The sequence below is a fragment of the Bos grunniens genome, chromosome 19 (genome assembly GCF_055505025.1).
Source record: "Bos grunniens cultivar Pamir isolate PY7600 chromosome 19, Bosgru_T2T1.0, whole genome shotgun sequence".
NCBI classification, from domain to species: Eukaryota; Metazoa; Chordata; class Mammalia; order Artiodactyla; family Bovidae; genus Bos; species Bos grunniens.
Genome location: NC_141183.1, coordinates 21,897,942 through 21,923,553, shown reverse-complemented (window position 1 = coordinate 21,923,553; position 25,612 = coordinate 21,897,942). Strand labels below are relative to the sequence as shown.

Below are 25,612 nucleotides of genomic sequence, written 5' to 3'. Positions count from 1 at the left end.
ACCAGTAAAACACTCTCCATATCACCAACAAGGCTGTTTCACCTTCTTATCATTCATGTGTTCACTGGAGTGGCATTTTTCATTTTTTTCAAGAACTTTCCTTCACATCCACAACTTAGCTAACTTTTTGGTGCAAGAGGCCTAGTATTTGACCTCTTAGCTTTTGACATGCCTTCCTCATTAAGCTTAATCATTTCTAGCTTTTGACTTAAAGTGAGAAACTTAGAGAATCTCCATTTCACTTGAGCACTTATACTGTAGGGTTATTATTTGGCCTAATATCAATATTGAGGCTTCCTAGGTAGCGCTAGTGATAAAGAACCCACCTACCAATTGCAGGATACATAAGAGAGGTGGGTTTGATCTCTGGGTCAAGGAGATCCCCTAGAGGAGGGCATGGCAACCCACTCCAGTATTCTCCATGGAGAATCCCATGGACAGAGGAGCCTTGCAGGCTGCACTCCATGGGGTCTCAAAGAGTCAGACACAACTGAAGCAACTTGTGACGGGTTAGAGAATAGGGAAGTCTATGAAGAAGGAGAGAGATGGGGGAATGACTGGTTGGTGGCAGTCAAAACAACCACATTTTTTGAATTGAAGTATAGCTGATTTAACAATATTGTGTTAGTTATTGGCATACAGCAAAGTGACATATATATATTTCATAATCTTTTTCATTATAATTTATTATAGGATATTGAATATAGCTCCCTGTGCTTTACAGTAGGACCTTGTTGTTTATGTATTTTTTTTTAACTTTCATTTCTTTTATTTATTTATTTTACTTTACAATATTGTATTGGTTTTGCCATACATTGACGTGAATTCGCCATGGGTGTACATGTGTTCCCCATCCTGAGCCTCCCTCCCACCTCCCTCCCCATCCCATCCCTCTGGGTCATCCCAGTATACCAGCCCCAAGCACCCTTCATCATGCATTGAACCTGGACTGGCGATTCATTTCACATATGATAATATACATGTTTCAATGCCATTCTTCCACATCATCCCATCATCACCCTCTCTCACAGAGTCCAAAAGACTGTTTCATACATCTGTGTCTCTTTTGCTGTCTCCCATACAGGGTTATCATTACCATCTTTCTAAATTCCATATATATGCATTAGTATACTGTATTGATGTTTTTCTTTCTGGATTACTTCACTCGGTATAATAGGCTCCAGTTTCATCCACCTCATTAGAACTGATTCAAATGTATTCTTTTTAATGGCTGAGTAAGATTCCATTGTGTATATGTACCACAGCTTTCTTATCCATTCGTCTGCTGATGGACATCTAGGTTGCTTCCATGTCCTGGCTATTATAAACAGTGCTGCGATGACCATTGGGGTACACGTGTCTCTTTCAATTCTGGTTTCCTTGGTGTGTATGCCCAGCAGTGGGATTGCTGGGTCATATGGCAGTTCTATTTTCAGTTTTTTAAGGAATCTCTACACTGTTCTCCATAGTGGCTCTACTAGTTTGCATTCCCACCAACAGTGTAAGAGGGTTCCCTTTTCTCCACACCTTCTCCAGCATTTATTGCTTGTAGACTTTTGGATAGCGGCCATTCTGACTGGAGTGAAATGGTACCTCATTGTGGTTTTGATTTGCATTTCTCTGATAATGAGTGATGTTGAGCATCTCTTCGTGTTTGTTAGCCATTTGTATATCTTCTTTGGAGAAATGGCTGTTTAGTTCTTTGGCCCATTTTTTGATTGGGTCATTTATTTTCCTGGAATTGAGCTGTAGGAGTTGCTTGTATATTTTTGAGATTAATTCTTTGTCCGTTGCTTCATTTGCTATTATTTTCTCCCATTCTGAAGGCTGTCTTTTCACCTTTCTTATAGTTTCCTTTGTTGTGCAGAAGCATTTAATTTTAATTAGGTCCCATTTGTTTATTTTTGCTTTTATTTCCATTACTCTAGGAGGTGGGTCACAGAGGATCCTGCTGTGATTTATGTCAGAGAGTGTTTTGCCTATGTTTTCCTCTAGGAGTTTTGTAGTTTCTGGTCTTAGGTTTAGATCTTTAATCCATTTTGAGTTTATTTTTGTGTATGGTGTTAGAAGGCAATGGCACCCCACTCCAGTGCTCTTGCCTGGAAAATCCCATGGACGGAGGAGCCTGATGGGCTGCAGTCCATGGGGTCGCTAAGAGTCGGGCACGACTAAGCAACTTCACTTTCACTTTTCACTTTCATGCATTGGAGAAGGAAATGGCAACCCACTCCAGTGTTCTTGCCTGGAGAATCTCAGGGACGGCGGAGCCTGGTGGGCTGCCGTCTATGGGGTCACACAGAGTCGGACACGACTGAAGCAACTTAGCAGCAGCAGCAGCATGGTGTTAGAAAGTGTTCTAGTTTCATTCTGTTACAAGTGGTTGACCAGTTTTCCCGGCACCACTTGTTAAAAAGATTGTCTTTTCTCCATTTTATATTCTTGCCTCCTTTGTCAAAGATAAGGTGTCCATAGATGCGTGGATTTATCTCTGGGCTTTCTATTCTGTTCCATTGATCTATATTTCTGTCTTTGTGCCAGTACCATACTGTCTTGATGACTGTGGCTTTGTAGTAGAGCCTGAAGTCAGGCAGGTTGATTCCTCCAGGTCCATTCTTCTTTCTCAAGATTGCTTTGGCTATTCGAGGTTTTTTGTATTTCCATACAAATTGTGAAATTATTTGTTCTAGTTCTCTGAAAAATACCATTGGTAGCTTGATAGGTATGTATTTTATAATTAGTAGTTTGTATCTGCTAATCCGAAACTCCTAATTTATCCCCGCCCTCTCTTTCTCCTTTGGGAACCACATATTTGTTTTCTATGCCCATGAGTCTGTGTCTGTTTTGTAAGTTCATTTGTGTCGTATTCTAGATCCCATATATAAGAGATATCACAAGATATTTATCTTTCTCTTCCTGACTTACTTCACTTAGTATGACAATCTCTAGATCTATCTATGTTGCTACGAAAGTCATTGTTTCATTTCTTTTTATGATTGAGTATGTATATATACCACATCTTCTTTATCCATTCATTAGAACACACACATCTTAAGTTCACCATCTTATATGGGAGAGGTTGATGGTGCACTGAAACAATTACAATAGTATCAAAAATCACTGATCACAGATCACCACAACAAATACAACATTAATGAAAAAGTTTGAAATATTGCAAGAATTACAGAATGTGACACAGAGACACAAAGTGAGCAAATGCTGTTGGCAAAATGGCACCTTTTTGACTTGCTCGACACAGGGTTGCCACAAACCTTCAGCTTTTACAAAAAATATATTTGCAAAGCACAATAAAAAAACAAGATATGCCTGTCTTTCTCAAAACGTCCCTGTATTTTTAAAATTGCTCCCCTACCCAGGACATAAATGTAAATAAAGATTTAGTTGTAAGCATGGCTCAGTAGAGCAATATTTATAATTGGAGGTTTGTATGTTTAAGGAACAAGTTCCAGCAAACCTAAAAGGAGCTAATAAATGCCTTGATATTTAAACTGTTGCCAGCCATAGGAGATACAAGGCTTCGCAACACACCTTTTACCCTTGACATGTTTAAAACACGCAGTTTTGTATGTTGGCAAGTGGCCAGTGAAAAACACTTACTTGTACAACAGAAATTCATAACAGGAAAGTCTTAGAATAAGATAGACTTAGATGGGTCAGAAAACCATTGCAAGATAAAATTTGAAATTTCGGATATGTCAAGGATTCTGATATTAATACTCAAATTATTTAAGGAGATGTGATTCCTTAAACTTACAGTGTAAGAAACATTGTTGAAAACTCTGTTCAGGACTGAGCTAAGATGCATTCCACTTACCTCATCCCTCCTCCAGCATGACCGAGGAATTTACATGGACGATGTGGGAGAGAGGCTTTAGATAGAGCATCCATCAATATTTCATTTCTAAAAGACATTCCATCCATGGTAATTCTTTTGCTCTATCAAGGTCCCTCTCACCCGTTTTTTCTTCTTTTTTAATTTTCTGTTTGAATTTCAGTTGCAAATAATTGAATTATTTGTATTCCTTATGAGGCATATTATCACTTTTGTCCTTGCAAGTTCCTTCTTAATTTTTTCTCTATATACTTATATATCAGTTAATTTAATTCCTGCTTTCCTTATGCCTCATTCTCTTCCAATAGACAGCTATCTTATTCTGTTTAATGCATATTCCCCAGCAGACAGCCTTCAGACTTCATCTTCACCATGAGCTCTCCTTGATCTCTGCCTGTCAGTCCACATTTCAGGCTCACACTACAGATTTGGGCTTGCCCTCCTCCTTAATTGTATGAGTTAATCCCTTTTAATAAGTATATGTATGTGTGTGTGTGTGTATGTATGTGTATATATATATCTTCTACTGGGTCTGTTTTTCTGGAGAACCAGCCTAACACAATACTGCATGGAAGGAATCACCACATGTTGCCGACCCACTCTTTGTTCTCCTTTAAAATTTATGTCATCACAGAAATGCCACAGTGAACATTCTCCTATATGTCCCTTTATGATTCTGTGTAAGAGTTTGGGGGGGTTGGTTCTTAAAATGCTTTGCACACCCAGAGCCCCTTGTTTAAAGGGGAGGTCAGATCCTCTTCAGGAAGGACTCTGTTCCACTGCTACAAGTATGCACTGTGAATCTTCCTCTAAACTTTCCCCCAAAGAAAACCAACCCAAAGAACGAGTATTTGAATTCAGTAATTACATGCTAGAAATAACAAAACTCAGTCAAAATTTCCCTTAGACTAATTGTCTTTAAAACTGTCTCTTAAAATGTCAAAAACATAGCAAATATCTGCTAAAATTTTCTAAGCAGTTTTAAATTTCATTTAAATTTGCCATTAGGTGTACTAATGGCTAAAACCAGTTTTAAGTGACTTAACCCTTAATTATTTTCCATAGCTGAAACCTCATATTTATTTTAATCTATGGCTTCCTTGGACCATTTCTGTCTTTGCCTTCCCCAATCTATTCACTGTGGGGAAACTGAGGTGACCCAACTCAGAAGAGCTCTTGGTGGTGTCAAGGTTGTATATCCTTGCTCCTTTCCAGCTTGAGCATCTATAATCCTAGACACAAACCACCCTTGCAGACCAAGGCAGACACAGTGATTTGGGGGGCCCAAAGTCATTGTGTTCAAATGGGACCTGAAGGAAATCTACATGTAATATATTGAAAGGAATAAAAGCATATGAGAGTCTTACTCGTTATGCTTAACCAGACACATTTTTATTAGCAGTTGTCAGCAAAAGAGTCTCCTTAAAGACTTGGCAGCATCCAAAGCGGGGGAAAAGAACTGGGAGGAAAGGCTTTGCTGAAGTGAAATGAAATGATAACACCAGGAAAAGCAAGCTACAGCATGGGCCATGCTGGCTGAAAGGTTATCCTCTATGAGAAAGGACCTCAGGATAAATTTCCTCACCAATACCTGGAGGAAATGTGGGACTGGACTCAGAAAAGTTAGCAAGCCAGCAGTGTTTGTGCTCAGCCAGAGTCAGGCACGACGGCTATGCATTTGTAGAAAGCAGCAGACTTTAGAGGAGGTGCTCCCTCAATGAAATGTTGCCTTGCAGAAGCTGGACTCATAACTGGGTTGGCAGGAAGTTGGCAAGTAGGTGCCAGCTTTGCAGACACTTGGGGTATTTGGTCGGAAGCAACTGGAGCCACCACTGGCTGATTTGCCGAAACCCGTCACACAGCAAGCTGGCTGGCAGGAAGGGGATTGGCAGCCACTTTGATTGCAGAAAGTGGGTTCACCACCAGTTGGTTGGCCAGAAAGCACGGTGCCACAGGAAGCTGGTTCACAAGAGTTGTTTACAGAACAAGGAGGCTGTCTGTTAGCAGCTGGCTGGCAGATGAAGGATGTGCATAGTGCAGATTGGTAGTGAAGTGTCTGTCAAGGGAAGGTCACACAGCATGCAGGACTGCAAGAACGGAACACACAAGTAGATAGCTGGCAGGGAACCGGTATACAGGGAACCGTTTGGCAAGGCTTCAAAATGTAGCAGATCAGTTGGTAACAAAATGATTTGCAGGGCTGATCTTCACCATGAATGGGCTGACATGAACCCCCATGGCAGCAAGTTGGCTGGCACAGATTAGCCGCACAGACAGTTGGTAGGCAAGAAGTTTCAGGACAGGAAGTGACTTCAGGGCAGGCTGGCTGACAGGACCCAGCATCACAGCAGACTGATTGGTCACAAGCTGCCTGGCATGACTCAGATGTGTAGACACATTCCTGGCAGGAGCTTTGTTGGCAGGGGCCGGGTTCACAGCACTTTACCGAACTGCCGGTGGATTCCAAACAGGAGGGCTGGCATGAGCTAACTGGACCAGGAGACTGACCAGTGCCAGTTTCATAGCAGGCTGTGTAGGAGCAAATGGGTTGGCAAACAAAACCCACACAAGAAGTTGCTGGAAGGCAGGTAGGTTGGCAAGAAGCAGGTTCACAGCCACTTGGGGCACTGCCATATGGCTGAAAGTTTTCTTGGCATGTGACCAGTTGCCATGTTCTGCTCCGACAGGAACTAGGCAAATGGATACCATGTTGGAAACTGCCACGACTGGAGCATACGGAGGTGGCAGGCACAGCTGGGATGGCAGTGGTATCTCCAAGGCAACAGCTGTCCCCCATGGTGCCAGTGCTAACCTTCTCAGGAGGCTGCAACCTCAGTATACCTGAGTTTGAAAAACATCTAATACATAAGGGCTTTTATAGTCCTTTGCTAGGGGTGTTGGCACAACAGAGCATCTTTCCTTGTTATTGTTTCCACCCATTTGCATATAAACATCTGATTAGCAGGCTTCAGGAGCCTGGGAGACATCGTTCCCAGTTTAAGAATTCATCTGTTCAGAGAAAAAACCCATAATTCAAAAAGAAACATGCACCCCAGTGTTCATTGCAGCACTATTTACAATAGCCAGGTCATGGAAGCAGTCTAAATGTCCATCAATAGAGGAATGGATAGAGAAGATGTACATGTATACAGTGGAATACTGCTCAGCCATAAAAGGAATGAAATTGTGCCACTTGCAGAGACGTAGATGGACTTAGAGACTGTCATTATAGAGTGAAGTAAGTCAGAAAGAGAAAAATATTGTATATTAACACATATGTGTTGAATCTAGAAAATGATATGTACTTAGTCGTTCAGTCATGTCCGACTCTGTGACTCCGTGGACTGTAGCCCGCCAGGCTCCTCTGCCCATAGAGACTCTCCAGGCAAGAATACTGGAGTGGGTTGCCATGCCCTCCTCCAGGGGATCTTCCCAACCCAGGGATCAAACCCAGGTCTCCCGCATTGCAGGCAGCTTCTTTACCACCTGAGCCACGAGGGAAGGCCAGAAAATGGTATAGGTGAACTTATTTGCAAAGCAGAGATAGAGACACAGACGTAGAAAATAAACATATGGATACCAAAGGGAAAGGAGTAGGTGGGATGCATTGAGAGACTGGGATTGATATATATGCACTACTACATATAAAATGAGCTTCTCTAGTGGCTCAGAGGGTAAAGCGTCTGCCTGCAGTGCAGGTAGACCTGGGTTTGATCCCCAGGTCAGGAAGACCCTCTGGAGAAGGAAACGGCAACCCACTCCAGTACCTTTGCCCAGAAAATCCTGTGGATGGAGAAGCCCAGTAGGCTACATACAGTCCATGGGGTCGCAAAGAGTCGGACATTACTGAGAGATTTCACTTCACTTCACATTTAAATAGATAACTAATGAGAACCTAACTATATAGCACTGGGAACTGTACTCAATGCTCTGTGGTGACCAAATGGGAAGGAAATCCAAGGAAGAGGGGATACATATATATATACCTGTGGCTGATTTACTTTGCTGTACAGCAGAAACTAACACAACATTGTAAAGCAACTATACTATAATTAAAAAAAAAAAAACTCATCTGTTGAGTTGGGGGGTTTTCACAGCCGAGTTTGGGTTCCTTGCCACTGTGTCTGCTGCTCTGAGCTGAGCTGTCTCTTTTATAGCTTGTTCTCCAGCCTCTCTGAAGCAGAACTCTTCCTGGGTTAACCTCTCATCAAGAGGCCACAGCCCACTCTTCCACCAGCAATGCAGTTCCACACCATTTAGACGATCAGGAAGTGAAGCCCTGACCCAGTTGAGGGATGATAGTAGAGATGGCAAACAGAAAATCAAGGGGTGCCTCCCAAGCGATACTTCAGTGTCTCCACCTCTTTCTAGAATCTTCCTGTTTGGTTTCCTGAAACTCGGCTTTGCTGGTACCACTAATAATCAGAACACTAGTACTGGCTTCCATTTATAGTGTTGACCGAAAAAATAAACGCACAACCTAAAAGTTAAGAGTCATATTTTATTTGGTGAGCATTCTGAAGACTTCACACCTGGGACACGGCATCTCAGATAACACTGAACAACTGTTCCAAAGAGGCGAGGGAGGAGTCGAGATACATAACAGCTTTTGCAACAAAAGGCCAGATAGTCAGAACGTGAGATCATTATTGTTAATTAAAAAAAAAAAAAACAGACATATCAAATTAATGAAATTAGAGCTTTTCTATATATGGGAAGATGCAAAGTCTGGACTTACTGAAATCATTCCTTTGAAATGCACCCCAGCTATCTGGGGCCAGTACCCTGTGTTTTCCTTAGCCTGTGTCTCCTCAGGATGCACTGTTAAGGCTGGCGGCAGCATATCAGGGCAGCTGTAATGTGGTGGTCTGATGGCTGCAACATCCTTTGTTTATTGACATGGCAGGCAATATTTTTTATTCATAATAGCATACTTACTATGTACCAAGCTCTTGGCTGCATTTTTCATTGAATCTTTGCAGTGATCCTACTTAGCAGATACGATTGTCACCATTATGTTAGAGGTAGCAAAACTAACTCAGAGAGTTTAAATCATGTTCCCAAACTTATGCCAGTAATAAGCGGCAGAAACCCCTAGATTCAAACCTAGGTTGGGCTGATCCCCAAACCTTTTATCTTAACCACCTGTTTAGACCTCCCAACTTTGGAGGTGGCGAGGAAGACTCTAAAACAATGATTGAAGGCTGACCAGCTGCGCTGGTTCAAGCACAGGTGGTCTAGGTCCCATGCTGGGGATGCTCTGCCCACTCCAGTGACTGTAACCATCAGCTAGATCAAACGGGTATCAATATGCCCAAAGACAATCTTTTAATCTGTAAATTTAAAACTACAAAATGTTTCATTAAGAAAGATTAAACTCATACTATGGAGTCGACAGCATGTCAATTCTATAAATATGAAACACAATAACTAGAAGTTATATAAGGACATCTCTGCAAAGAGGCTTTTGTGTTAAATCGACCTTATCCAAAAGAGATTCATGAGTGACTTTCCCCTTCTCCTTTGGGCTGGTCCAGGCTCTGCATCACTGACCAACTTCAGCATCCCACACTCATCCAAGTCCTGCCCTGGTTCACAGTGAAGATACAAGATGGGATAGAGATCGTGGGTTTGGGGTGCAGATTGGGCTTGTCTTGATTTCTGGCTCTGCTGCAAACTCAGTCTGCTGGACATGTTAGCTCATTACCCATGAGTTCAAAGTACTGAGAGTTAATCAACTGCATGGCTACTGCTCAGGTTATTTTTATTATTATAGTCTGCCTCACAGTTTTCAAAGTACCCATTACAAAATGGCTTCTCTTCATTCTTGCTTTAAAACAATGAGAAATTTTTCTGATCACTATGCCTGAAAAATCCTCACCCTTGTCGTAAAAATGTGTTTCTTCAACAATTGCTTTTCATGCTATGGCATCAGTCACTTCTTTTGCCCTCCATCTCATTTCTACTCATTTTAGCATCTTGCAGACTTCAGAGATCACTGCCCTATGTTTTATTTCTGAAAGTCTACATCCCAAAACTCTCATCTGTCAAGGAGAACTACTTTTGGTCTTACCAAACAGGTCAATCAAAATGAGAACATGAACATATTTGAGAAAGCATGAAAATTTCAATCTGAAAAACTGTAATACCCTATACCCATATATACCACGTTTACTGTTTCAAAGTAATCCATTTTTACATCAATTTTTCTCTGATTCTGCTCTTACCTCCCTTCTTGGTAAAGAAACATCTCAATAGGTTCAAAAAAGGGCACAAACTTTCAGCTCTAAAATGAATAAAGTCTGAAGATCTAATGGAAAGCATGGAGACTATAGTTGATAACTCTGCATCATATAATAGAAATTTGCCAAAAGAACTTAAGTGTTCTCACAAAAAAAAAAAAAAAGGTAAATATGTGAGGTGATGAATGTGTTAGCTAGATGGGAGGAATCCTTCCACAATATATATGTATATCAGATCACCACAGTGTACACTTTAAATTATCTCAAAATTTTGTCAGTTCTTTGTGAATAAACTGAAGGGAAAAAAAAAAGCTCTCAATAGAAACAACTTTGGTTTTGCTATGGTTCAAGGCACTAAAGACATCTATAACGAAGGACTGTTGTGGTCACATCAAGAAATAGGCTGATGCATTAAAAACACAAGCTTGGACAGAACTGGATTTTAATCATTTATGTTACTTACCAGCTGTGAATATTCTGAATTTTGTGTTTGTCATTTCCTTGTGAATAGATAGATTGAGATAAAATTGTATATATAGATATGTAATATATTTTATAATATATATTTTTGTAAATATATGTATATACATGTGTATATACATATATGTATTTGTGGGTATATTGTTATTGAACTTTAAATATACATATGGCCTCTGCAGGGGCTTCCCAAGTAGCTCAGGTGGTAAAGAATCCACCTGCAATGCAGAAGATCCTGGTTTGATTCCTGGGTTGGGAAGTTCCCCTGGAGAAGGGATAGGCTACCCACTCTAGTATTCTTAGGCTTCACTGGTGGCTCAGACAGTAAAGGGTCTGCCTGTGATGTGGGAGACCTGGGTTTGATCCCTGGGTTGGGAAGATCCCTTGGAAGAGGGAATGGCAACCCACTCCAGTATTCTTTCCTGGAGAAACCCCATGGACAGAGAAGCCTGGTGAGCTACAGTCTATGGGGTCGCAAAGAGTTGGACATGACTGAGTGACTAAGCACAGCACACAGCATGGCCTCTGGAGCTTTTTCTATCAGTCAACATTGCAGTGCTAAGGTTCACTCATTTTGTGGCACGTAGCCTTTGTCCAGCTGTTCTCACTACAGCATGATATTCTATTGTGTGAATGAATATACCACAATTTTCTTATCTGTGTTAACAGGCATTTGGATTGCTTGTCCTTCATATTCTTCACCTGTAAAATAGGGGAAAAGAAATCTTACCTCACAGAATTTCTATGATTTACATGAAACACTGGGTCTATGTTAGGCAGAGAGATTTAAAAATCTGGACAACTCATCTCTTGACTCTGGAAGGAGATAAAGATAGATCCCAATGGCTGAATGAGACAGTAACTTGAATCCCAAAGTGCAGGACAAGTTTCACTTTTGAGTTTCTCCCTCTGTCCTTGTCTAACCCAATGGCTCTCAAACAGGGGTGATTTTTGCCCCTCCCCTCTGGAGGTGGGCAGTTTTTGCCAATGTCTGGAGCCATTTTCAGTCACCACACTCAGAGGATGTTACTAGCATCTTGTTGGTGAAGCCAGGGATACCACTTAATATCTTACGATACAAAGAACAGTCTCCACAACAAAGAATTATCCAGCCCAAAATGTAAATGGTACCAAAGTTGAGAAGCCCTGAGCTATTTCCTCTTGTAATTAGGATAGCCCAAGCTGCACCTTGAGGACAAGGGATAGACCTTTGACCCATGCACTAAGTACAAGGGGTTTAAAGAGACTACTTTAAATAGGCTCTGTCCCTGCAGATTGAAAGAAACATATGGAGTCTACATAAAGAGTGTGTCCTATAGAGACTGAGATAACATATCAAAGCTCTTGTATAAGAAATCTAGGTTACTTTCTTTATTGTAAGTATGACCTCCCCACTTGTTTTCATCCTATTGTGGACCCCAAAGCCCTTGGTTTCCCCCTCGTTTTCCCTATATCCAAGTCCATGTTTCACCATTCGGGTCTCCACACCGAGGCCAGAGGGACATTCCAAAACCCAGTAGTCTTCATGTCACTGCCCTGCATATGATCCCTCAGTACCTTCTCATCAGCCCTGCACCAAACTCAGATGACTCTGTCTAGCACACAAGGCTGATGAGGGCAGGCCACTGTTTACATATCTGACCTCAGAGTTCACTACTCTTCTAAGCACACCTTTGCCCACACTTTGCTTAATGAGTAGTGTGCTTACAAGCTCCATTCAGTTGTATATGTTTCCTCTGCCTAGGAAGCTCTTCCTTCCTAGTATCTAACTGGTTAATTCCTACTTGTGCTAAAAGATTCAGCTTCATTCAGTATTATCTTTCCCAAGAGTAATTCCCTGTTTCTCTCCATGCCCTGCCGAGTTCACAGTACCGTATGCTTGCCTCTACCCCAGGACTTAGCACAGTGGACGAAGTAATGGCCTCTCTGCCTATCTCCCCATCAGAGAATAAGCTTCCTGAGAGTGGACTGAAGCATCTATCTTTTCATTCCCAGAACTCATCTCAGTCCCTGGCACCTAACAGCTATCTAGCAAAGCTTCTTGGATGGAGGGAGTAGGGGATGGATGGATGGATGGATGGATGGACAGACGGATGAATAGATGAATAAAGCTGCTCTCAAAGATGAAGCAAGTCAGCTGATGAGAATATGACATGAACAAGACATAAATGAGAAGTGTCTGTTACTTCAACTTTAACCATGTTTATTGGACAGTTAAATATCTTTACATCATGGAAGAGGTCTCCAAGGAAGAGGAGCCCACACAGCAAGGGAGCACATGCATGAGGACAGAAAAATATTTATTCCGGGAAGGAGACTTGAGATGATACAGCAAAGCAGACTTTCTCAGCTCAATGGCAGTAGCAGAAAGGGACCCAGAATGTCCCCATCTCGTGCCCAGGAATCGCCATTTGGGCCATTAGGAGACTGACATTTCTGATGAGTTCTTTGAAGCATAAGCAAATGGCAAGTGATGGTGCAGAAAGAAAAAGATTTTAAGTTAGAATGAGCTTTGGGGAAAGCAGACAAATTTTCTATCTAGCCGGAGGCATGCGTTGCAGGAACTGGTTGGCCAGGGCTGGTTCAGCAGTTGGTAGGCTTGGTGGCAGCAGGCTGGCTGACTGCAGCCTCGTGGGTGGTGGGGCTGGTGGGCTTGGCCTCAGTGGGCTGGCAGGGACTGGCCTCTGAGACCTCCGTCTTGCAGGGAGTTGAGTCAGCACAATCCGGTTGGCTGGAAGTGGACTTTTTGCAATCCCGTTTGCAGGAGTCAGCATAAGGCAAGCGGGAGCAGACCGAGCGGTAAGGGACAGAAGTGACACAGGCTGGACGGCGCAGGATGGAGCAATATGGGCGGTAGCAGGCCGGGCGGTAGGAGATGGATGTCAAATATGGCTGCCTATAGGTGACGGGTCCAGAGCAGATTGGGCGGCAAATCGGGCGGTAGGAGATTGAAGTAGTACAGGGTTGTTTGCAAGAGCTGGGTATGTAGAAAGTTCGCGAGCAAGTTGGCTGGCAGACGGCAGATGCAGAAGACCCCGGGCGGCAGGAGAGAGGTCGGCAGGACGGAGGCTCACAGGAGATGGACCGACTGCGCTTGACTACGTAGCAGGTAGGTTGACATGGCCTGGGCACACAGACACTTGGTAAGCAGGGGCTGGGCTCAGAGCAGATGGGTTGGCAGATGCTGGAGACACAGCAAGAGGGCTCTTGGCAAGTGCTGGAGACACAAGGTGGCTCACAAGGGCTTGAAACACAGCAGACGGGACGGACACAGATGGGCTCACAGACCAGAGACACACGTGTGGCTGACTGGCAGATGCTGGGCTCTGAGCAAGATGGCTCACAAGGACTGGAGTCACAGCAGGCAGACTGGCAGCTATTGGCCACAGAGCAGATAGATGGACAGCATCTGACACCAGAGGACACAGGCTGATAGCAACTGGGCTCACAGACCACTGGCTGGCAGCAGCTGGGTTTGCAGAGGATGGGCTGGCAGGAAGTGGGTACGCAGAAGACTCGTTGGCCAGGAGGGACCTCACAGCACACAGGCTGGGCACAGCTGCTCACAGAGCAAGAGGGCTCACAGATGGTGGCCTCACAGCTCACAGGCTGGGTACACCTGCTCACAGGACAGGCAGGCTCACAGATGGTGGCCTCACAGCTCACGGGCTTGGCACAGCTGCTCACAGGACAGGCAGGCTCACAGATGGTGGCCTTGTAGTACACAGGCTGGGCACAGCTGCTCACAGAGCAAGAGGGCTCACAGATGGTGGCTTCACAGCTCACAGGCTGGGCACAGCTGCTCACAGGACAGGCAGGCTCACAGATGGTGGCCTCACAGCTCACAGGCTTGGCACAGCTGCTCACAGGACAGGCAGGCTCACAGATGGTGGCCTTGTAGTACACAGGCTGGGCACAGCTTCTCACAGAGCAAGAGGGCTCACAGATGGTGGTCTCACAGCTCACAGGCTGGGCACAGCTGCTCACAGGACAGGCAGGCTCACAGATGGTGGCCTCACAGCTCACGGGCTTGGCACAGCTGCTCACGGGACAGGCAGGCTCACAGATGGTGGCCTTGTAGTACACAGGCTGGGCACAGCTGCTCACAGGACAGGCAGGCTCACAGATGGTGGCCTTGTAGTACACAGGCTGGGCACAGCTGCTCACAGAGCAAGAGGGCTCACAGATGGTGGTCTCACAGCTCACAGGCTGGGCACAGCTGCTCACAGGACAGGCAGGCTCACAGATGGTGGCCTCACAGCTCACGGGCTTGGCACAGCTGCTCACGGGACAGGCAGGCTCACAGATGGTGGCCTTGTAGTACACAGGCTGGGCACAGCTGCTCACAGAGCAAGAGGGCTCACAGATGGTGGCCTCACAGCACACAGGCTGGGCACAGCTGCTCACAGGACAGGCAGGCTCACAGATGGTGGCCTCACAGCTCACGGGCTTGGCACAGCTGCTCACGGGGCAAGAGGGCTCGCAGATGGTGGCCTTGTAGCACACAGGCTGGGCACAGCTGATTACGGGACAGGCAGGCTCACAGATGGTGGCCTCACAGTACACAGGCTGGGCACAGCTGCTTACCGGACAGGCAGGCTCACAGATGGTGGTCTCATAGCACACAGGCTGGGCACAGCCGATTACGGGACAGACAGGCTCACAGATGGTGGCCTCACAGCTCACAGGCTGGGCACAGCTGATTACGGGACAGGCAGGCTCACAGATGGTGGCTTCACAGCTCACAGGCTGGGCACAGCTGCTCGCAGAACAGGAGAGCTGACAGCATTGTGGGTCACAGCTGGATGATCCGCAGCTATCTTGACAAGTCACCAGTTGCCACGTCTGGCTCCGGCAGGAACTGGGCAAGCAAACAGGCCCTCTGTAGCTCACCTCAGTGGAGCAAAGGGAGATGGCTGGCACCGAGGGGCATTTCCTAGAGCAGCAGTTTCCAGACATGGTGGAGTTGCCTCTGCTCCCTTGCCAGTGCTGAGAGGTTGCTGCCTGACTGGGGCAGCTCTCCAGAGCCCTCACTTTTATACCCCCAACCCTGGCACGTGCTGTTTTGAGCCCCCACATCTTTTCCTCGTTGCTGTTTGGGCCAGTTTTCAGAGAAACATCTTATTATGCCACGGTTTGTTGATCTGGAAGCTGTTTACCTACCCATAAAGAAGCTATTTGTTTATTGACTTGCTAACTTTGGAATCCTTGGAGCTACAGGTCATCTTGAAATAAGCATCATGGCCTCCAAGCTGAATGATCTGCATTTCTGAGCATCATGAACAAAGGAAGAAGAAAGGAACTTATAATTTAACCATCTTCTAGTCCTTTGCACAGGCCCTGGGCCGAACACAGAGGGTGTCCACATGAATAAGACCTACTCACCCACTCTCATGGATCTCACTGTCTGATGGGCAAGCATACAAGTAAACTCACTACAATGCAACAATAAACTCACCAATAGACATAAAGGGATTAGCAGAGAAGAGCAGCGGTGAGCTCTGTGGGAGAGGGAATATCTGAGCTGCACTTTTAAATGCTGCACTTCACAACGAAGATCTCATTTAAAATCATCAGAAATCCCATGAGGCAAGGATTCACCTCCATCCTCATCCCCCTGATTATAGGTGAAGGAAAAGAAAGGGAGTTAGAATCAGAAGGTTTGTCACTTGCTAAAGATCACACACAGTTTGCCCACTAATCTAGGGCTACTCTTCTTCCCCTTCACCATCCTGTCTGGACAGACCTTTCTCAGGAGCCTCAGCCCACGACGCTGTCCTCCATCCTGTTTTTTGAGCAGCTCTCTCCTAGAACACTGGCTCGCCCTACCCCTGGAAAGCACTTGACCTAGCCTCTCTGCTTCTCCTCCCTCCTTTCCTTCCACCCGCCCCCACCTCAAGCATTCGGTAGACCTCCAGAATCTTTCTTGCCTTTGGTGATTTTAGCAGCTACTAAAACAACTCCTCTAAGATGTAAAGAGGAAAGGCAAGAGGTCTTTTGAGAAGACATTGTGAACAAAAACAAAGAACACAAATGCTTTCTCAAAGCATTTTGTCAGTGCTACCACTTGAGACAGACACCAGGTAAAAAATGAAGCCTAGGCTTCTAAACACCAAGGCCTGACACCCTTGCTGAATGAAGGACCTGCATTGTTTCCACCACATGCTTTCAATATCAGTGTAAGGCAGGCTCTCCTTTGGAAAAGTTGGACTATTATGGCAACTATTCATCATCCCTTCCTTCATTCATTAATTAATGTAGCCATTCAGACTGCAAATTTCTCTTTTATTCATCCATTCAACTCAGTCATCACTGGGTTCTGTATGAGGCATACAAAAAAAAATGACTTTCAATTCCTCCACAAGGAGTCCAAGTTTAGAAGAAAGACAGATATATACATAAGTAATTATGGGACAATACATGTATAAGTGCGACAGTACATGGGTGCACTAAGAGTTACAGGGGGCACCCAGGAGAAATACAAACATGCTTTTGGGGAGAAGTTAGGGAAGATTTCTCAAGTAATAGGATGACCAAATTGAATCCTCAAGGAATAAGGCTAAAAAAGGGATGGGAAAGGTAGAGAAAGAATCTGCTATGGAAAACAAAGGCAAGAGCATGATACATTTGGGGAGCAACAAATGGTTCTATAGCCAGGATGAAAAGTACAAGGGGACAGAATAGGACAGTGACCAGACTAGAGTGGTTACTAGGCATTCATGAGAGACCTTGTGGACCATAATCAGAACTTGGGTTTTATACTGACACTTGGGAATTTTAAGCAACAGAGTAACTTGACCAGGTTTGACCTTCAGAAGGTCTCTCTGTCCCTGGAGAAAGGATTGGTGAAGGAAGGCAAGTCTGAAGGTAAGGAGATCATTATGGATGGGTCTGGAGTGTTTTAGTCGCTAAGTCGTGTCCAACTCTTGCAACCCCATGGACTGTAGCCCATCAGGCTCCTCTGTCCATGGGATTTTCCAGGCAAGAATGGAAGTGGGTTTCCATTTCCTTCTCTAGGGCATCATCCCAACCCAGAGATCAAACCCAGGTCTCCTGCACTGAAGGCAGATTCTTTACCAACCAAGCTACTAGGGAATTCCGTGGATCTGGGGCAATTACCCTAAAGTTTCATGTTATCAACCTGAACTGAACAGTGCCTTGGGACTACAGTAATAAGAGGAAGAATCTACAGAACTTAGTGGTTGAAAATGGAAGATTAGAAATATGAACTGCCATCCTTTGAGATGTGGCTCTCAGGCAGTAAGGAAAGAAGACTTTGGGACAGCTTTGCAGAAGGTAAGGCAGAAGAGACATTCCCAAGATCCTGGTCCCCACCTTTCTAGTTCTCTCCATGCACATTCTCCTCAGCTAAGTCAGCAATGAAAATCCAAATGGAAATGGCCCTGCTCCCAACAAATCCTTTATAGACTCTCTTAGCAGAGAAACATATAGCATCATCTGTTTGGCCAGAATATCATCTCTCTAAGGAATTTTTGCCTTGGAAATGAACAGAGATCATTCTGTCATTTTTGAGATTGCATCCAGGTACTACATTTCAGACTCTTTTGTTGACCATGATGGCTATTCCATTTCTTCTGAGGGATTCCTGCCCACAGTAGTAGATATAGTAGTCATCTGAGTTAAATTCACCCATTCCAGTCTATTTTCAGAGAAGGCAATGGCACCCCACTCCAGAATTTTGCCTAGAAAATCCCATGGATGGAGGAGCCTGGTAGGCTGCAGTCCATGGGGTTGTGAAGAGTCGGACATGACTGAGCGACTTCACTTTCACTTTTCACTTTCATGCATTGGAGAAGAAAATAGCAACCCCCTCCAGTGTTCTTGCCTGGAGAATCCCAGGGACCAGGTTAGTTCGCTGATTCTTAAAATGTTGACGTTCACTCTTGCCATCTCCTGTTTGACCACTTCCAATTTGCCTTGATTCATGGACCTGATATTCCAGGTTCCTATGCAATATTGCTCTTTACAGCATCGGACCTTGCTTCTATCACCAGTCACATCCACAACTGGGTATTGTTTTTGCTTTGGCTCCATCCCTTCATTCTTCCTGGAGTTATTTCTCCACTGATCTCCAGTAGCATATTGGGCACCTACCGACTTGGGGAGTTCCTCTTTCAGTATCCTACCGTTTTGCCTTTTCATATTGTCCATGGGGTTCTCATGGAGAAGGCAATGGCACCCCACTCCAGTACTCTTGCCTGGAAAATACCATGGATGGAGGAGCCTGGTAGGCTGCAGTCCATGGGATCGCGAAGAGTCGGACACGACTGAGGGACTTCACTTTCACTTTTCACTTTCATGCATTGGAGAAGGAAATGGCAACCCACTCCAGTGTTCTTGCCTGGAGAATCCCAGGGACAGGGAAGCCTGGTGGGCTGCCATCTATGGGGTCACACAGAGTCGGACACGACTGAAGCGACTTAGCAGCAGCAGCAGCAGCATGGGGTTCTCAAGGCAAGAATACTGAAGTGGTTTGCCATTCCCTTCTCCAGTGGACCACATTCTGTCAGACCTCTCCACCATGACCCACCCGTCTTGGGTGGCCCCACATGGCATGGCTTAGTTTCATCGAGTTAGACAAGGCTGTGGTCCATGTGATTAGATTGACTAGTGTTCTGTGATTATGGTTTCAGTGTGTCTGCCCTCTGATGCCCTCTCGCAACACCTACTGTCTTACTTGGGTTTCTCTTACCTTGGATGTGGGGTATCTCTTCACGGCTGCTCCAGCAAAGTGCAGCCACTGCTCCTTACCTTGGATGAGGGGTATCTCCTCACTGCCGCCCCTCCTGACCTTGAACATGGAGTAGCTCCTCTCGGCCCGGCGCCTCATGTGAAGAGTTGACTCATTGGAAAAGACTCTGATGCTGGGAGGGATTGGGGGCAGGAGAAGAAGGGGATGATAAAGGATGAGATGGCTGGATGGCATCACTGACTTGATGGACGTGAGTTTGAGTGAACTCTGGGAGTTGGTGATGGACAGGGAGGCCTGGCGTGCTGCAATTCATGAGGTCACAAAGAGTCGGACACGACTGGGTGACAGAACTGAACTGAACTGAAGGAATTTTTCCCTGCTAAATGATATAAACCACTCTTTTAACTATCTAGCACATTTCTACTTTGTCATTTTTAATAGCTCTTTTCCCCTTTGATGTTATCCAAGCACGAAAATGTCAACGATTTTGTTTATTTGCTAATATATATCCAGCACCTGGGCTTCCCAGGTGGCTCAGTGGGTAAAGAATCCACTTGCAAAGAAAGAGATGCAGGCAGACACAGGTTCAATCCCTGGGTCGGGAAGATCCCCTGAAGGAGGGCATGGAAACCCATTCCAGTATTCTTGCCTGGATAATCCCATAGACAGAGGAGGCTGGTGGGCTACAGTCATAGGGTTGCAAAGAGTCGGACATGACTGAAGCAACCGAGCACACATGCATCCAGCACCCAGAGCAGTGTTTGATACGTAGGAGGGTCACAATTAATATTTATTGAATGAATGAATGAAGACCTCTGTGAACAGCTATAAAGGGCAATTATCAGTAACTCAAAGAAATTACTACCCTCTACTCACCCATCTGGGAGACCATGGCTATGAACAAGGGAACAATCAGCCACTCAACACTCAGCGAAGACTCAGTGAACTCTTGGCAACTTGGTCCCATTAACCCACTCCTCTGGCTGTGACTCTGTTTTGGAGGTTAAAGAGCCAGTTTTTAGGTTGCTGATTCCAGCCAGATCCAAAATGACCTGAATAATAAAGCCTGAAACTCAACTAGAGAAGAGCCAAATCTCAAATTCTCTCCAAATGCAAGATGCTATTAATCCAGCTGGGTTTTTGAGTGAAACTTTAAAGGAAAGAAACATAATGAGTTTCCACCATACACTTGCTACAATGGCTAAAAACAATTTTTTTAATGACAATATCAAATTTTAGCGAAGACATAAAGCAACTGGATCTTCTAGACATTGTTGGTGGGAATACAAAATGGTATAGCCACTTTGCAAAAATAGTTTGGCAGTTTCTTATAATGTTAAACATTTTCTTAGTGTTTATTCAGCAGTCCAGCTCCCTGGTATTTATGCAAAATAAATGAAAATGTATGTTCACATCAAAATGTGTACATGAATGTTCCCTGAAGTTTTATTCATAATAGCAAAAAAAAAAAAAAAACAGGTAACAACTCAAATGCCCATCAGTAGATGAATATTTTTAATTTAGTTTGAGCTTCCCTGGTAGCTCAGTGGTAAAAAAAAAAAAAAAAAATCCGCCTGCAATGCAGGAGCCATGGGTTCAATCCCTGGGTCAGGAAGATCTCCTGGAAAAGGAAATGGCAACCCACTCCAATATTCTTTCCTGGGAAATCCCATGGACAGAGGAGCCTGGTGGGCTACAGTCCATGAGGTCACAAAGATTTGGATATAACTGAGCAACAAGTAGACACACATAGAAATACAAAGCTTATAGTGCTATAAAGCAGACTGATGGTTGCCTAAGGCTGAGGTGGGTAGTGAGGAGTATTCCCTGCAAAGGGGCACTATGAAATTTGAGGGTTGATGGAAAGTTCTGTATCTTGAATCCTGTGGTGGTTATTTAAGTATACATAATTGTCAAATCTCACTGAACAGTACATTGAAAAAGGGAGTCCTTTATTATATTAATATGTATATTATACATCAATAAAGTTGGCTTATAAATATGAAAGAAAAAATTTTTAAGTAAAAACAGCATAATCCAAGTTTTATTTTTAAACATGCTTAGAAGGAGTCTGGAAAGATACATGCTGCTGCTAAGTCACTTCAGTTGTGTCCGACTCTGTGTGACCCCATAGATGGCAGCCCACCAGGCTCCCCTGTCCCTGGGATTCTCCAGGCAAGAACACTGGAGTGGGTTGCCATTTCCTTCTCCAATGCATGAAAGTGAAAAGTGAAAGGGAAGTCGCTCAGTCATGTCTGACTCTTCACGACCCCATGGACTGCAGCCTACCAGGCTTCTCCATCCATGGGATTTTCCATGCAAGAGTACTGGAGTGGGATGCCATCGCCTTCTCCGGGAAAGATACATATCAGTTATAAACTCTGAATGGTGATAATTCAGGTAGCTATTATCCTTTCTTCATATTTTTCTGCATTTTTTCATATTTTTAGGGATCATCACTTTGCATATATTCAGAAAATTGTTTGTTGAATGAAACTGCCTTGTGGGATTGAAAATAAATGTTCTCCCAGGGCAAGAGCTGAATTAGTTTTATTCCGCATGCAGTTTAAGATCATGTTCAGCAGAAAAGAGTTGAATTAACTATCCTCTGAATTTTAATCTTCCAAATGGACTCTCACACACCTGAGTCTGGCTCTACCTAGCAGATGTACGCTCACCCTTCTATCCCTGGGACTGGAGCAGAATTACAGCACTATCCTGGGCGTGAAAAACTAACCCAGAAAAGGGAGACTTCGCCAAATCATGAGGCTGGAGGAAGAAACTGGACTTCCCAGAACATCCTTAGAAACTGTGCTCATAAGGTTTTGCCACAGGAATCCCTTCCACTCAGAACCAAGCTTGTTTTACCAAGCCTCCTCTCCCGACTTTGCAAGAAAGTTCTAACCAATCCAGAAGCCTACCTGCAGAACTATATTGCAGAAGGAAGACGTGCCCTCCCTCAAGATTAAACTTGACCAGTATCAGCAGTTATCTGCGAGCTTTTAAAATGCAGGTCCCAGGGCCCCCACTCTAGAGCTAAAGGATCAAATGTCTGGCCCCAATTTTTAAATCCTTCCCAGGTGAATCTCACGCAGTACCAAGAAGCTTTAATATATATCTGGGGTTTTGTTAAAAACAGATTGCCAGACGACACCCCTGTGGATTCTAATCCTGCTTGTCTCAAAGAGCTCCAGAATCTCCATTTTTAACTAGCCCCCAGGTGATTCTGATGCAGGTGGTCTAGAAGCCACATTTCAAAACACTGATTGTGGATGCCAGAGTAAATTTTCCTGGCCCAGTGCCCAAGAGGGAGCCAAGGAAGAGGCGGGAGAACTACTTTGGTTATGCCAGCGCTCTTGAATTTATTAAGTTAACTGAAGAGAAGTTTTCGCACCTCACAGCAGCAGAAAAGCCAGCCGAGGAGGAGGGGTCAGTCCCAAAGCCACCTTGAATAAGATGCTCTTTCAACTTCATGAAAAAAAAAAGTCATAGATAGGGCTTCACCCTCTGAGCTTCGGGTACCACTGTGGGTGGGACCTGGGTTTCACTTCTCATCAGCATGTGGCTCTTGTTCTCAGCGCCTTGAAAAGCCAGGGCAGGCTTTGGAGAACAAGCCTTCAGCTACAGGTTAACAGGAGAGGCAGGACACCGTTTCGGTGGGTGGGAAGGTCCTGGACACAAGGGGGTCTCCACCTGGAGCAGGTGGAGGTTCTCCACTGCGCTGCCTCAGTGGCGGGAGGAAAGGTCTTCATTTGGTGTCGCAGACAGGCGTGGGCTGGCAGCACACGGGGCCGCAGCACCCAGAGGAGCCGCAGCAACCGGATCCACAGCAGCTCCCGCAGCAGCTCCCGCAACTTCCGCAGCCCCCGCAGCCCCCGCCGCCCCCGCAGCCAGATCGGCAGCAGGAGGACCCGCAGCAGCTGCCCCCGCAGCCTCCGCAACCCGAGCCACAGCCACAGCAGGAACCGCAGCAGGAACCGCAGCAGCCGCAGCAGGAGGGCTGGCAGCAACACACTTCACAGCAGTCTTGCTCTTCACCACAGCAGCCGAAGCAGTCCCCTGGGCAGCACCCCATGGTCCCCGCCGGTCAGGTCGCAGGTCAGGAACGCGACCAGAGTTCCCCAAGTATGATGGTCACCACCCCGAGAGCAGCTTTTATATCCCCTCCTGGAGGGTGTTGGCAGGAGGGACAGGATGTTGTCTTTGTTATTATTTATGCCAGTTCTCATAAGAACGTCTCATTAGCTGCCTGTTTATTTTCCAGCCCCGAGTGCCTCAACTCATAAAATAGCCCCACTCGTCCCAACTGCTGTTTGTCCAAAGGGTAAAAATACATCTTGGAAAAGACCTGTGATCATGCCAAAGCAGGGGCCAGCTGTCATTAGCCCAGGTTGGAGAGAGGAGGGGAAGCCGGCTCCAGACTCTCGTTCTGGAACGCGTGCTACCCTTCCACATTGGCTCTAGAGGCAAGTTGGCAGTGAACCTTCTTGTCATGGATGCCGGTCCTGGAAAACCAGAACTAAAAGTTCTATGTCCTCTGCCTTCTGCTGTAGGCAGAGGCTGATAGGGTGGTCTGTCATGTGGCTCCTCGCAGGTACAAAGGGCATCCTCATCCTGGTCCCTGTGACCAAGGCAAATATTTGTGTCTGCGTGTGGTATGTGGCATGTGCCACAGATTTGTTTGGGCTTGGTGAGTGAGCATCAATCACCAGTCATGACTTCCCTATCAAACGGAGAGACACTCATGATAAAACTGTAAGAGGTTGGGAGCCACATTCTCTCTGAACTGAACATTCACACTTCTCTCTAAATGGGCTGGAAGAGCAGTGATCAGAGCCTGCAGCCCTCCTGCTCCAGCCCTTTCCTTGATAGAAGCAGGTGGTGGTGGTGAAGATGGAGGAGGAGGAAGAGGTGGGGAGAAAGAGGAAGGGAGGAAGGAAGGAAAGGAAGGAGGGAGGGAGGCAGGGAAAGAGGAAGGAGGGAAAAAGGAAGCAGCTCATTGAATATCCAAAACATTCCATTAAAATTCAAGTGTTGCACACTTAAGAGCACCAACTTTATCAACCATCTGGCAGAATGAGGGATTAGCACACGAAACATGAAGAGTATCATCCCAGGCAATAAAATTCCTTTAGAAAGCAACTAGAATCCACAGAGGATTCTGGTCCATGTGTTAAATTCTGAGATGAGTCGAAATTCCTGTCTTGGGCTTTGGTTCCTTGTCATCCTCTGGGAATGATAAAGACAGTCTGGTGCCTGAAGATTCTGTGTGGCAACTGGTTCACGGTGGGCATCCTCAGAAAGGCACGTGGTCCTCTCTTATTCTCAGCCACAATCCTCCCTCTGATGGCACAGCTGAAATATTTGAGTTCTCCCTGTTCTGCATGAATTCTGCACCCACCACCCCTTTCAGGAGGCCCAAGATCTTCTCTGTCTGAAGACCACCCAATTTACTCCACCTCCAAAAGTCTATCTTGAATTGCATAGGCTAAGCATTGACTTGAGTCATTCTCTCTGCCTTCGCACAGTAAGAACCCTGCTCCACTAATGCCCAAGTGAAGAGGAACGAGCAGTGTTGAAAGAAATTGCAGAAGAAAGATAAGACCAGTGAATACCTCAAGGTTTCCTCCTAACACATATTTTTTTAAAATTGAACTCATACTGTGTAAATTGATTTTTACACTAAATATTGTGCTTAACCTGTGAAAATGCTCATGAATATGTAAATTATTAAGTATTATGAAAATTTGAAAATTTACATCTTCAGGTTGATGTAAACCTTCCCTATTGTTGAATATCTAAACTATTTACAACTTTCCAATGTTAAAAGCAGAACACTGAGGTGAATTTCTTTAAATGTGAGTCTTTATGCATTTTCCTATTATCTTTCTATAGTAAATTACTAGAAATAAAATTACTAAATCTTCAGCATGTTAATAATATGAAGGCTATTAATATATATTAAAAATTATTTATTTTCTGAAAAATTATCTCCATTTGCACCCATTTCACAGTGCATTCACCAATGCCAGCTATTTTTTTAGTCTCTGACATTTTGATAGACCAATCATGACATCTCATTGCTATATTTTTGTACTTATTGTCACTGAGTTTATTTAATAGATCACTTTTTCTTCTTTAAGAAATTATTTGCTCATGCCAATTTTCCGATTAAGCTATAATCTTTCCTAACAAACTTATAAGAGCTTGTTTTATGCTAAGTATACAATTTTCCTTTCTGTCACTCACACATGTTGTAAAATTAGACCAAGGCCATCATTTCCTTTTAATTCTATGGTTCTTTTATGCACCAGATTTTCTTTTTACATA

The 25,612-nt window shown here is 44.7% G+C and overlaps 3 protein-coding genes across 6 annotated transcripts; all 3 read right to left on the bottom strand.

Moving 5' to 3' along the window:
- Positions 1 to 5,220: 5,220 nt before the first annotated feature.
- KRTAP29-1 (keratin associated like protein 29-1) lies at positions 5,221 to 6,683 on the bottom strand. The gene is given in 1 exon segment (XM_086360970.1): positions 5,221 to 6,683. A coding segment is annotated over 1 exon segment (1,083 nt). The 5' UTR covers positions 6,648 to 6,683; the 3' UTR covers positions 5,221 to 5,564.
- Positions 6,684 to 12,758: 6,075 nt separating this feature from the next.
- Positions 12,759 to 15,528, bottom strand: KRTAP16-1 (keratin associated protein 16-1). 4 transcript variants are annotated; one of them, XM_086360969.1, is made up of 4 exons: positions 15,366 to 15,528; positions 14,896 to 15,173; positions 14,296 to 14,418; positions 13,153 to 14,178 (listed from the first exon to the last, which is right to left on the bottom strand). In XM_086360969.1, the coding sequence occupies exons 1-4, from the start codon at positions 15,526 to 15,528 to the stop codon at positions 13,153 to 13,155; spliced, it is 1,590 nt and encodes a 529-aa protein (XP_086217095.1). The 4 variants fall into 4 exon arrangements, with proteins under 4 accessions (XP_086217094.1, XP_086217095.1, XP_086217093.1 ...); XM_086360967.1 differs by having other exon boundaries at positions 13,153 to 14,308; positions 14,894 to 15,198; positions 15,316 to 15,528; XM_086360968.1 differs by having other exon boundaries at positions 12,759 to 15,048; positions 15,337 to 15,528.
- A 7,502-nt stretch (positions 15,529 to 23,030) lies between these two features.
- KRTAP17-1 (keratin associated protein 17-1) lies at positions 23,031 to 23,357 on the bottom strand. The gene has a single exon (XM_086360964.1). It carries the CDS (start codon positions 23,355 to 23,357, stop codon positions 23,031 to 23,033), a length of 327 nt encoding a protein of 108 aa, XP_086217090.1.
- Positions 23,358 to 25,612: the final 2,255 nt, after the last annotated feature.